This window comes from Dendrobates tinctorius, unplaced genomic scaffold (assembly GCF_039654945.1).
Source record: "Dendrobates tinctorius isolate UK_male_01 unplaced genomic scaffold, ASM3965494v1 ptg000078l, whole genome shotgun sequence".
Taxonomy (NCBI): domain Eukaryota; kingdom Metazoa; phylum Chordata; class Amphibia; order Anura; family Dendrobatidae; genus Dendrobates; species Dendrobates tinctorius.
This window is the reverse complement of record NW_027361746.1, coordinates 6,661,630-6,675,512: the sequence shown is the minus strand read 5'-3', so window position 1 is coordinate 6,675,512 and position 13,883 is coordinate 6,661,630. Positions and strand designations below refer to the sequence as shown.

General features: G+C 39.0%; 1 protein-coding gene across 1 annotated transcript in view; it reads left to right on the top strand.

The window, feature by feature from the left end:
* PARP8 (poly(ADP-ribose) polymerase family member 8) overlaps positions 1-9,236 on the top strand; it is a 333,484-nt gene extending 324,248 nt beyond the window's left edge. The window contains exons 24-26 of the mRNA XM_073583404.1: positions 138-207; positions 2,181-2,265; positions 8,605-9,236. Coding sequence (XP_073439505.1) covers positions 138-207; positions 2,181-2,265; positions 8,605-8,707 — 258 coding nt within the window. The 3' untranslated portion in view covers positions 8,708-9,236. The remainder of the gene's footprint in view (positions 1-137; positions 208-2,180; positions 2,266-8,604) is intronic.
* The last annotated feature ends 4,647 nt before the right edge of the window (positions 9,237-13,883 follow it).

Sequence of the window (13,883 nt, the reverse complement as noted above, 5' to 3'; positions counted from 1 at the left end):
GGAAGACTCAGGAGAAGAGGCCCCTTGTGGCAGAAAGGGCAGCAGATGATTATGATACTTTGACATATTTTTCCAGTATACTTAGTAATAAGATATCTTTATTTATTTTATTAATATATATTTCCTGCATTTTATAGTCACAGAAAAAAGGACAACAATCTCAATTTTTGCAAAGCCGTAACTTGAAATGTATAGCCTTATGCGAAGGTAAGAAATGTATAGTTTGGATTGTTTTATCTTTGCTTTTTATTTCTGTTTTTAGAAATATTATTTTTTGTAGGATTTGGACATAGCTGAAGGCGTACTTACAATCTATTATTGCTCCCTAGCAATACATCTGAATCATACAATGTGCCACATAACCCCACTTCGCCCTGCTGAATGACTAAGAAGACTCATATTTGGCACACTAAGAAACCAGTTTGAGGGTTTAAGCTGCCCCCTTTACTTAAAATGTTTAGACAAGGAAGCAAATCTTAAGTGATATTTTAGTTTTACTCAGTGGTAAAACAGATACACAAAGATACTTTTGGATCGCCTTGGATGAAAAATTTTATGTAGAACTCCTGTGATTTTTTTTTCTTAAATTCATTCTAAAGGAGATCACCAATTCAGTGACCAGACCTTCCTGGGTGATGAAACTGCATGGTTTGCAACACTGATGGGAGAGAAACTCCTATCACAGTTACTGATGATGATTGCTTGGCCCCTGTTATAATGTAGAAGATGAAAGACAAGACAGTCGGCATTCCAGCGCTCTGTAGTACTTGCGGAAAGAGAAATTACCCCAACACTGTGTAAAGTAAGAGGTTAGGCACTCACGTTCAGTAAATTTTCACTGTTTTTTTTATTCAGAATTTATTCCAGCTTCACAGAATCGTCTGTTTCTCAAATAATTGCTCTAGGACTACTTGAAAAATGGTTGTGGATGGTCCAAAAACTCCTAGACTAATTTCTAAAGAAATTTCTCACATTGTGAAGCTGTAATATATGATGAAATAAGGAAGCTATGAAAAAAATTTCTGAGTGCTGGGCCTTTCACTTTATAATGTAAGTGGAGACTAAAGAAAGGCAGAGAGGAGGCTCAAATAGAGAATATAATATACGGTACATAAAAAAAGCAGCGTGTCATAGACAGACAGGTGGGGGGTACAAGGATGGAAAAAAAATGCTGGATTGCTACTTTAATGTTAACAGCCAACATCAGGCAGCTGCTGTAAAGCCAAATCATTTTATGGGAGGCTCCAAAAGAGGAAGAGATGCACATATCAAGAACATAGTTTTGCCACTTTGCACATCACCAGTAAGTCCACGCTTATATTGCATACCGTTTTGGGAATTTCTAATAAAGTAATAAAGGGGATAGGAAGATTGTAAATATTATTCAATTTATATAGTTATTTACTTTGGAGAAAAGTTCTATGGGGGTTGACCGAAGACTATCAGTATATTAAAGATCTGACAGAAATCTGTCAAGGGATCTATTCAGAGTTAAGAAGGTTTCCACTCTAACAAAGATGGGGGTTACTTGGCCTGAAGGGTGCCAGGGTTCCCATTGAGGTGCAACATGGGTGTCTGTACTGTACTTCCGTATATGGAATCTTTTTTTCAAGCAAATTCCATGCAAATCCAAAAAAAAAAAAATATCGTGGCTCGTTTTACACAGATCAGCTAGTGTCTATGCAATTTAGGTAGCGGGCCACCTACTCCTTTTGAATGAAGAGAACAATACTACTGGAAAAATAAATCTGTGAGCTTCCATGAAATGCCCAGCCATCATGGTGGAGTTTGCTGCATCTGTATGTACAGAGGATTTCTCCATTACTTCTCTGTATATGACTGAATTGGTGCTGTGCTCTCAGTAGTGCAGCCTCAGGATAAAGGCCTATAACTTCTAGCAATCAATATCTCTACAAAAGGAATTAGATATTATTTCCCATCTCGCAGAAATTAATAGATGCGTCATTACACATATCAAAATGGGCACTGAACGATGCCGTACTTCCGCTCTCCTGGTCGGATGCGTAACTCTACTTCACTCGGTAGCATACAAGAGTCCCGGTGGTTTTCCTCTATGGCTGTTCAATCTTTTTGAATTCTATAGACAAGTCGTGTTCAAACCTAGAACGCCTTTTCATGTGTCATATTCACCATCAGAGATCTATTCTGCTTTATTTCAGTGATTACTTCACCAGAATTGCACAAACATGGGGAGATCTGGGTGGTTCCCAATACGGATCATGTCTGTACAAGGTTCTTTTTTGTGTAAGTATCAAACATTGACTTTTTATATACTTTTGGACATGTTTTCTTACCTAGCTTATATTCTTTCGGGCAACACATGTTACTATTTGCAGCCATAAAAAAAAATCCAGTGGATGTTCTTACATGCTGTGACACATTTCTCCTTCTCCTTCAGTGGAAGACTTCAAACATTGGCTGGACAGACATCTGTCTGAGATGGTTTAGTGACTCCTGCATTGAGCAGGGGGTTGGACATGATGACCCAGGAGGTCCCTTCCAACTCTAACATTCTTTGATTCTGTGATTCTATGATTTATTAGTTCTGTCTAAAGCTTAGACTAGTCAGCCTTACAACGCGCCAGAGTTATCACAAATGGTTCATGCTATTTCATAAACAGAACTTTTGGCACATGGTGTCATTTGTTAGTCCAAACCCAATTTTTCCTAAAGTCATACCCCATTTCTTTAAGGTCCCTTTTGGGCAAGGCTCAAAAAAGGGTTTAAAGCACATAATAAATAATAATAATAATTCTTTGGCACAAATTGTACCAGAATTCTGTTGAAATTAGCTGGATAATTCTCCCCAATGTGAGTTTTTTATTTCGCAGAAAACTACAGAGACGCCTTTGGTAGGATTTTTTAAATACATTATTCACAGTACAATTTCCTTGTAAATTGATCTAACAGAGCAGTCCAGTCACAAAGACTGGGGCTATGCTCTAAATTTGGGTCCTTAAAGTGAACCTGTCAAGTCTCCTGACTATTTCCAAATGCTATTGTAGCAGTATGGGCTCAGATTTTTTTTTTCATCCAAATAGGTGATCTATGTGCTTACTAAAGTTGGAGTGTTTTGAAAAATAAACTTTTTATCTGTTGCATTGCATATGATAATGAGTCAGGATTAGTCCTGCAAGGCATCTCTTCCCCTGGACTATTCCTGCCTTGAACATTCTAATCATAACTTTATGGGCGCAATTTTTTGACAGCTTGCATACAATTTTGTTATGGTAGGATAGCTAGGCAGACATGAGTTCATCGAGTTCAACCTATAACCTAACATGTTGATCCAGAGTAAGGCAGATACCACATGAGACCCCTTCCTGACTCCATATCCCACCTGACCTCCTTGCCCTCGGTATTTATTTATTTTTGTGTATTGCTCCTGCTTTACCATTTTTCTGTATACTCATAATGCCGTGGATGAATGTGTCTTTGGTGTAGTTTATATATGATGAACTTTGTATAATTTAGATTTCTGAATTTGTTGACTGATTTGTTACTATTATTGCATGCTCAAAATCTTTCACTTCATTAGTTGAAGTCAGTATGTCTCTGGAGTGTGGGAGGAAACCGGAAAACACAGAGGAAACATGGGGAGAACATACAAATTCCCTGCAGATCTGCAATCCTTAGTGGGATTTGAACCCTGGACACCAGTGCTACAAAGCAACAGTGCTAACCACTGAGCCATTGTGCCCATATTCTGCTGCTTTCAGATTCCATAGCAAAAACCTGCTGATAGATTCTCTTTAAGAGATTATTATTGGAACATGTAGCTAGGTGGGAGAACAATATGGACTCTACTGAAGGGTATATTTCATATTCATCAACCAGTGGGAATACTGAAACATCTGGATGAGCATTGCAAGATGGGATCTGTAGTCTGTTAGCAACATGCACTGCAGACAAAGTCTAGTCCATTCTTGCCACCCTGAGAAGGGATCAACAGTGAGACATGTTACATGTTTTGTATGGAACCAACGCACATGGAGAGGAATTTCTTCTACAAATCTGCATTAAATCAACAGCAAAATCCACATCTGACCTTCAGTAGATTTCAATGCAGATTAACTCCTCTGCAATGAAGTGCATGAAATGCAAAATGCAAATCTACATAAAGAATTGACCTACTGTAGTGTAGATTAAAAACCTGTGCCGCATGTCAATTTCCACACAGAAAATTTCCTCTGTGTGTCGATCCGCAAACATACTGAATCTAAAAAGTTACATTTCCAATTGAAGTGAATGGGGTTTCTATTTAGTGATGGGTGAACCCCTGGATGTTCGGATCCAGCAAATTCGGACAAACAGTTAAAGTCCTCTTCAGGTACCAGGACAGTACCTGAACCCATACCCTATTCGCATGAATGGTGGGCCAGAACATTCAGTGTTTGTCATGCTGTCATGTGCATGACAGTGCAGCAAACACTGCCTCTTATCGGCGGTAAGATTATTACCGCCAGTCAGTGCGCTGCACCTCCTTCGCTGTCAGATGACAGTGTGAGCCAACAGCTATGATCGGAAGTAAAAAGTTTACCTCCAGTCACAGGCGTCGGCTGATGGGACTACTACTTCCATCAGCCTACTCCTGCTGTTGCTGATAGCAGCAAGAGGAGGCGGCAGCTGATTGGAGTAGTCATCAGCCAGCACATGTGCTATAAATAAATAAAAATGATGTGAGTTCCCCTATATTTTTGATAACCAGCCAGGCAAAACTGACAGCTGTGGGCTGAAACCCTCAGCTGTCAGCTTTATCATGGCTGGTTATCAAGAATAGAGAGGTCACCTCACTGTTTTTTTTTTAAATTTTAAATAAATAATTTAACAAAATGGCATGTGGTCCCCCCCATTTTTGACAACCGATCAAGCTAAAGCAGACAGCTGTGGGCTGGTAATTTCAGGCTGGTTAGAGGCCATGGATATGACGGTGGCAAGCGAGGTTAATATTTTTGGGGTTGATATCACCTTTGTATTATTCGGTGACCTCAAGCCCACAGCTTAGTAATGGAGAGGCGTCTATAAGACACCCCCATTACTAACCCCATAGTTGCATTGTAAATAAACACAGAGCAAGAATAAAGTCCTTTATTTGAAATAGAAAAAAACACAATATTACTTTTTTATTTAAAAATAACAAACACAGTTATACTCATCTAACGTGTGCCGAACCCGAACAGTAACACGGACTTCCTGGTGAGGTCCATGTTCGTCCGTGTTCGGGGTCCGTGCCCAAACAGTAGGTGTTTGGTGCAGACCCTGAACTTTTCAGATTTACTGATCTCTAGTTCTGTTGTATGTCTAAGCTTTGTCTCCCCAAAGTTTGCTTTATTAGGTTTAAAAATATATGGTACAAACTATTTTGTCAAAATCTAAGGACAAGATATACAACGTGACATTACATGTGGTTGGGATTGAGTATCAGTAATGAAGGAATAACCATGAGCCTGAAGAGTAGTAGTAAATCACTCCCCTGCACAGTGCTGTATGCCTACACATGGAGGTGATTTATTAATATTAAAGACTGAAGTCCGGAGCAGTGTGCTGTTCATTTCATTCTAAACCTGTCTTACTCTAAGAATGATGTGTTGTTTGCCCAATCTACCAAAGCAAGCATTCATTGCTTCAATGATTATTTTTCCTACATCTGGGGGACAGTAATTCTGTTGTAACCTTGGAGGACGATAGGGGATCAAGTGAAAAGCACAAGGAGATAATATTTTAGCTATATATCATGAAAAGTTTACTCATGATCAACAAAAATCCCTTCCCAGGTAGCCATAGACGTGAGTGAGGTTTGGTTTGGTGTAGACAGGCTTGTTGTGCATAATCTGCATATCCTGAGTCCTTTCTTTACTAAATACTCACTTTCTCTTTCCATATGTCCTAAAGAACCATATTGCATGCTCAAATCAAATATATCCTTATAAGAGTTGCCCTCTTCTCTGTTTCTGTTTTATGGAAGCATTTAGACTGCAGCAGCATCCCCCTCCTCTCCCCATTTCCATGTCTTTTTTATACTGTATTACTTTATTCACATTTTTTAAACTAAGAAGATTACTGAATGTGTACAGACTGACACTGTTTGTGATATGAGGTCATTACAGGTTGCTGGAGGGCGAGAAAATGTGAATTTCCCAATTAAATGGAGTCTGTTAGCAAAGGATGACTGTTCAAACTAAGCACAGATGCTTGGTGCATTACTGCGGGGCTAAACATTTAGCTACAACTTCCCACCAGCTTGTGTTCTATCTATCTCCACCTCTCTCTGGCTCTCTGAAGCCAGAGGTGTCAATCAAAGTAGAGGAGGGATGGAGATAGAGGGAAAATAAACAGGTGGAAGGTGAAGTTGAATGTTCTGGGTATGTCAGGATGCACCAGGCACCTATTTTTGGTTTGATCAGTCATTCTATACTGACAAATTCCCTTTTAAAGGGAATCTGTTATTTAATCTGACAGCAGCATTATATAGGACACAAGTCCCTGATTACAGTGATGTGTCCCTTATTAGGCTGTGTGTTGTAATTTCAATACAATCAGTATTTTCTTAGCAGGAGACTACAGGACTACATCTCATGTGCACACCAGTCAAGCTATTCAATGTAATCCCGCCCCCACCACTGATTTGCAGCTTGTTGACAATGCACAGTGTATTGAAGCTGCCAGTCAGTGGTGTGGGTGGGTTATGCACAGCCCAGAAATCTTAGCCGTGCTACATTTACATAAAACAAAACAGGGGGGTTCTATCAAATCTGCACCAAGCAGCCCAGTAAGTGACAAATCGCTGGAATCAGGGTTTCTTACCCTATATTATGCCACTCCCAGATTACATAGCAAAAACCTTCTGACAGATTCCCTTTAGCACATACTGAAATGTAACGTTTCAGATGTACTACTAATCTATGCAACATAAAATTGTAATGATAGGTATACTTTAAGTGATGTTATTGGTTTTGGCATTATTTTGATCATTTTTTAAGAAGCCACTGTTAGAAAAGTCCTCTGCTTCCTTTGATGTCTTCAGTCATGTTCCAGTGAGGAAATAGTAACTGATAGTCACCTCAATAATAACTCTCTCATCGTAGCAAATCCCAACAATTTTCTGGCAGCTTCTAATGAAGGTTAAAGGGAATCTGACTGCAGCCACATGCTGCCCAAGCCACGGCTGTATGATTACACTGTCTGTATGATTACCACAAAATAGACATAGCACACTTCATTTGTCCAGGCCAGGAATACAACTTAATTGTGAAGTTAACCCATCAATATATATAGCAAAAGTAACTGGGTGAGATACTCCCATAACAATATAATATCTACAAAGAGCAACAAAATGGAACCAAACTAAAGGCCACCCACCAATTCTCTACAACTTTATCCCTGACATGTCTGGTGTGTTCCTGTTGCTGTTTGGTTCCTAATGTTCTCAAATAAACTTCTGAGACTTTCAGAGAACAGCTGTAGTTATACTGAGAATAAATTACACACCGATGGACTCAAATTACTAATTATTTTACATCTGTAGGCAATTGGTTTCTCATGATTTTATTTAGGGTTATGAGACTATAGGGGGCTGAATGCAAATGCACATTGCAATTGTCAGATTTATATTTTTAAAATAATTTGACAACCATGTATAATTTAATTTATACTTCACAATTACTTGTTAGTATATCATGTAAAATCCCAAGAAAATCATGTAAATTTGTGGGTGTAATGGGAAAAAAAGTGGAAAAGTTCATGGGGTATGAATACTTTGTCAAGTCACTGTAATTCACAAACCAATGACATGATTATGTTAAAGGGAAAAGAGCATCAAATACTACTCAGTTATAGTCGTTCAAGTATAGTATAATAAAACCACAAATGGATCGAATGAGGAAATCATAACAATGATCATGAGGCAGCAATAATAATTAATAGCAAAAACATGAATAAAATAAACACATAAACCAATGCCTACATGATCGTGCCAAATTATATGGCAGCAAGGACAGTGTACAGCAATAACGTAGTAACAAAAACCATATGACAGCAGCGATAATTATTACCGTAAGTAAAAAATGTAGTAATAATAAAGTGTAATGGTATATTTATGAAGGATTGCTGTGTCCTGCAAACTGGCCATATATAAAGGACAATTAGCAGCAGTGATTATGTGTCTGGTATAGTTTTTCTGTAGCTAGTATAAAGTGTAGTGCTTACCCATAACAAAGACTGTCCTGCCAACCATTGTGCCCTGATGCGCGTTTTGCAATTAGCTTTCTCAAGTGGAAAGCTGTGCATGTTTGATTTTAAAATGCTGCTGCATTTCAGAGAAAAGTATACTTTAAAAGCCCTGGATGACTATTCAAAAATAATATATAATGATAACCACAGAATTCACCCTACCAAGATCCTGTGGTCCCCACAATACCCCCATTCAGTTTGCTCCCATCCAGCACTCCCAACACACTGTCACATCCAGCTTTAGGCACCACCTCTCACAGGTAGTATCATCCTGTCTCCAGCGTACCATACTTAAAAGACCTTTCATTATAGTCTTATTATATATTGCTTTCTTTTCTTTTTTTCTCTCTCCAGCTATGAGGACGGTCAAGTGGGAGACACAAGCATCAACACACAGGAACCAAGTAGCTATAAAGAAATCCTTCGAGTTATAGGCAACCAAACCGCTACTGGTTAAATACATCATCATTCATGGAATGTAGGGCGTCATCAGTATCAAAGCTGGACTTTGTGCTGAAGAACAATGGGGATGTCTTTATTACGCCTCTTATTATTGTTATTATTATAAAAGCTCCTTTTATTTCTGCTTTTTAATGTTTGACCTGATTATATTTATTGATTCAAATGGATTATTTAGTATGAAATTAATATATTGTGGTGTCTACAAGACGGCTAGGCTTATATCCAAGAGATTCACTGGAGAAGATTTGTAATCATTAGTACAAATTCCGTTACAAGCTACGACTTTCTACTTTCACGACTATGGTTTTATCTTGGCAATAAATGAAACCACCAAGTGTTTTATGGATTTTATGCTGAAGATAATTGGAATATAAAATCCTTATTGTAATGTAGGCTGTGCTCATCTGGAGGTTAGACCCGAATAATCGCCAGTGGTATTATATATAGCATTTGCATTTTTATTTCTCTGGCTACATATGGTGGTATGGTAATAAAAAAAAAAGTCACACTTTAATCTGACAAGACATTTGCTAAAGCATAGCTTAGTTTTTTTTTAAATGATAAACAGGGCCATGGGATGACATTTTATAAATTCAAAGTACTGGATGTCCATATTTTTTACGTTTGTTTTTCTTCCGATCACTTGTATCGAATGTCGTAGTTATGGGACTAGATAGTAAATTGCAGAGTAATGTTAGGTACAAAGGGATCTTTTTGGTGCCTTTCTCTTGACTGTCTCTAGGGGTGCACATACTTCTTCCTAAAGTTTGAGTTCGTAGTCAGGCATACCTTTCATTTACCCCTTTAATACTTTTTACGTGTGAAGGTTTCTGGTAATTTCAAGAGTTCAGCAAAAAACTTCTGCCAGCATCCAGTCCTCCGTGGCAGCCCGACCAGGGAAGTCTTCACATCTGCTTCCAGCATCCTCAGTTTGGCATCCTGACGTGTGTTACACCGGGACTTCATAATGCCACGGGGCCTAGTGAATGCCAGAGGCGCCCAGGAACCCAGACTTAAGATATTGGCCACAAAAGTGAACACTTTGCTTGACTGACTGCCATGGAGACCAGACTGGATACCAAATTGGACTCCAGAAACGGGAATCTACAAGCTCTAAACTTGTTAATCTGTTGGTGGGTCCACATCCACCAGGCGCTAATCCGGAACCATACATGGGGAATTAGGCTGTAACTTCGGAACCAGTTTCTGGTAGGGGTCCAAAATTAATTTAAAAGGGCATCGACCCTAATAACCTTTTTGCACCAGCAGGGTCTGAACATGTGGCATTATAATGAAGTTTAAAAATGGACCAATTTAGTACTGTTTCTATAATAATAGGATTGACATCACGCATATGCACACAGTCATTGGTAATTGAAATATATAATTTGCTTGTCATAAGCCATCATTCAAGATACCAGGAGGTGAAGGTGAAAAGAGCATCACATTTTGACTCCTAAAATAGCACCTCCACAGGGAAAATTGTGTATTACACTCTACTCACTGAAATTAATGGGTTATGGGCTAGTCTGTTATACATAAATATTTTGGGTCCTCCATCAACAGAGAAGCTGCTTTTAGTTTCTCTTCACTCGAGCCAATTTATGATGGTCGTAAAGGGTTTTCCCATGAATGACATTGCTCCTCCTCCTCTCATAACTTAAGATGTCCAAAAGGGATATTTACAAATTGTGTTTCTAAGCCAGACAAACATATGCATGATCAGACCAATACATTGCATAACCCATTAATATCGTATTGTATTGCAGTAGAAGTCAAAATTTGGGGGAAGAATACATAAGTCGATAGGGTTCTCCAGTCTGCCATAATATAGATGCACTGATGGACTTACATTCAGGAGTAAGTTTTGTGGTCAAAATTGTTGAAGGGAACCAGTCACCAGGGATTACACTCCCACCATCATACCATCCTTGATGACAACAGGCTCCCAGTGATGTACTTTAATTTTCAGGAAGGTGCAACATAATTTAGAAAAAGAAGACTGTATTCAAGAATCAAGCAAAAACATTCACAGAACCCTGGTCCAGAGGCCATGTCGGTAGGCCATAACCACCAGACCACAGCACTTCAAATCTCTTATAACCTGCGGCATCCCCAGCGCCATCTGATTAGTAGGCACCCTCAAAATCATGGGTGGGCGAACAACAAAATAATGACATTCCAGGGCCTACTGATCAGAAACTTACTACTAAAAGTCAATGAACAATAGCTTTTGATGACTGGTCGTAATTTGCCATGCAAATACTTTGTGATTAGGAGGTAATTTTTCTCCAGCTGGCATAGGGAAAGTAATAAGCTAGAAAATGCTCCCTGGGAAAAATATATGCAAATTTCTCCACCAGAAATAAAGCTGCCACTGTAGTGCCAGCTGTCAGAAGTAGGTCCCCATTATTCAAAGTCCAACTCTTTAAAGGGTCTTGCCACATGGCTAATGATATCTAGTCGAATTAACAGAGAGTTGTTCCCAGTAGGAAAAGATACAATGTACAGGGAGCTATAAAGTGCTGTGTCACACTTCTTGCCCCTCGTCAGTGCAATGGAAAGTGCTTGTTAAAAGTGTAAGAGGCCTTTGATGGCAGTCGGTGTAATATTTCTCCTTATAGGGACTACCAGTTAGGCCTGGCTTGATACACTCTGGGAATATAGTATGGAAATTAGGTCTCCCCCAGGAAAAAGAAACTTTCTCTTTAATGTTATATACATTGGAAAACCATGAATGTTCAAAAAGTCTAAATACTAGATGAATAAGGCTGCGATCAGTCATTTTTATGCAGTTTTAGAAGTCAAAGCCAGGAATGGATTAAAAATGAGAATCACAAACCTTTTCTTTCCCCACCAGACATTGGCTTCTAAAAATGCATAAAAAAGCATGTGGGCGAGTACTTTATTGCCGAATTAGAGTATCCAACACATCGACAGCCATCTGTCGACAGTAGTAACAGTTTAAGTATTTTTCTTTACTTATATTATGTGGAAAAATACATAGCAAATAAAAAATGTTACTGAAAGATGTTCGATTCTGACAGCAGTTATCGCCTGTATATTAACCAGGTATTGATGGGTCCATTATAAGGCTCGGTTCGCTTGTAGAGTAAATGCTGTGTTTTTTTTTCTGCTGGTTTTTAGCCTCATCTTTTCTGCTCCAAAATACCTAACTATAATGCTCTCTGATTATTGCATTTTTGCTGTCTTTTCTCCCTTTTTGATTATATTTTTACTGCAGATTTGAAACATAATTTTTAATGAATTTTTTTTAGTATAGAAAAGCTTTGATGCTGCCCTTAAAAACGCAAATGCATTTATTACCTGCGTTTTCAGGTTCCCTATAAGAGCCTGTGAGAAGAAATGCACCAAAAATTGCCCAGTTCAAAGGCATCTTTATTCACACAATGGGCAGCAGTTGTCAAGAAATCACATCCACTTTACTTGGACAGTTAACCGCAGCAGATTTACTGCAAAAAAACACAGCGGTAAAATAGCGCAGCATTTACACCACGTGAGATCGGGGCTTTAGGCTTTTGGTGCTACTTATGGTTTAATATGAACATGTTAACTGATTCCAGGTGAAGTATTATACAATGCAATTGTGTCTGACTTAAAAGAATTGTCTGCTCCTCATAGTTCATATATTTCACATTGACATGCTTTAGCATGATAGAGTGCAACCTTATTTTGTATATTGACTTAAAAGAATTGTCTGGTACTGACATATTAATTTACTATCTACATGATAGGTCATCCGTATCAGATCAGTGTGACATCTGGCACCCCCACTGATCAGCTGTAGTGATGAGCGAACGTGCTGCGATAAAGTGTTATCCGATCATGCTCGTGTGCTAACCGAGCGTCTTTGGCATGTTTGAAAAATATGTTCGAGTCCCAGAGGCTGCATGTCCCGCAGCTGTTCGACATCTGTGACACATACAGCTGCGGGGATTCGAACATATTTTTCAAACATGCCAAAGACGCTCGGTTAGCACACGAGCATGATCGGATAACACCTTATCCCAGCACGTTCGCTCATCATTAATCAGCTGTTACCTGCTCTGGAGAATATAAACAATGTACGAAGCCAGAACAGCACTGCCCTGTATATTTAGTGCCCTCCCCTGCCTAACGCAGCTTTTTTCCTATTTAGGGGGATTATAAATAAGCTGCAGTGCTGGGAGTGGCCACTAAACAATGTACAGAGGTGTGCTGTTCTGGTTCTGTGTATTGGTTCTGGTTCTGTGTCGGAGCAGATAACAGCAGTGAGGGTGCTGGGTGACCTATGGAGATAGGTCATCAATATATTAGTCATGAAACAAATTCCTGTAAGAGAATGAAGTACGTTTACTTACAGTCCTCTGTAAAAACCAAATAACACATTGTAGTGTTCAAAATAATTTGTGCCAAATCGCAGCGCCATACCCGGGTCTTCTGTACCCCTATAAATCTATAACTATTCCAGTTATCAAGCCAACATGTCAAGATCTTTCCATCTCTAAGCAATTGTTAACAATAATCCACCCTAACCAGTTTTTTTCAATAATTTTTGGCTATTGATAATTATTTTCTGTCTTAAAAAATCAGCATTTTATGTTCCTTTTCATTTCGTGCATTGGGAGTTGTTCATACCATACAGTGATATATAATAACACCATCAGTTACATATTATTATAGCGCAAACTATGATTTGGTTATTAAAGGGGTAAGCAGATCTGAAGCAATGATAATGAATCAGAATATACTGCTCCATTGCTGTCAGCACCACCGTAGGATGTCTGGTATTGGTAGGTGGGGGCCCTACAGTATTACCAGTTTTCAATTGGGAACCGTGAGGTGCAGTTTATGCCTCTGGATGCTGCTGTTGAGCAGGCACCTTTGCCCCATAGTTTTGCATGGTGTCCTTCTGATCTCACATTAAAAGGGTTGTCCACTACTCTGGCCCATAGTGGTCTTAAAAATAAAGAAAAACACATCCTCACTTACTGAACCCTTGCCGATCCTGCGTTCTGCTGCCAGTGTCCCCCCTTTGGTCCCTAGGTTTCCTTTTCTGTCGGTTGACAACTAATTGGCTGCAAAGATCATGCTCCTTTTGAGGGGAAAGCCAGTTTTCTAGTTTTCTTCTGGCTAGGACAGAATATGACCACTGAAAGGCTGCAGTAGTC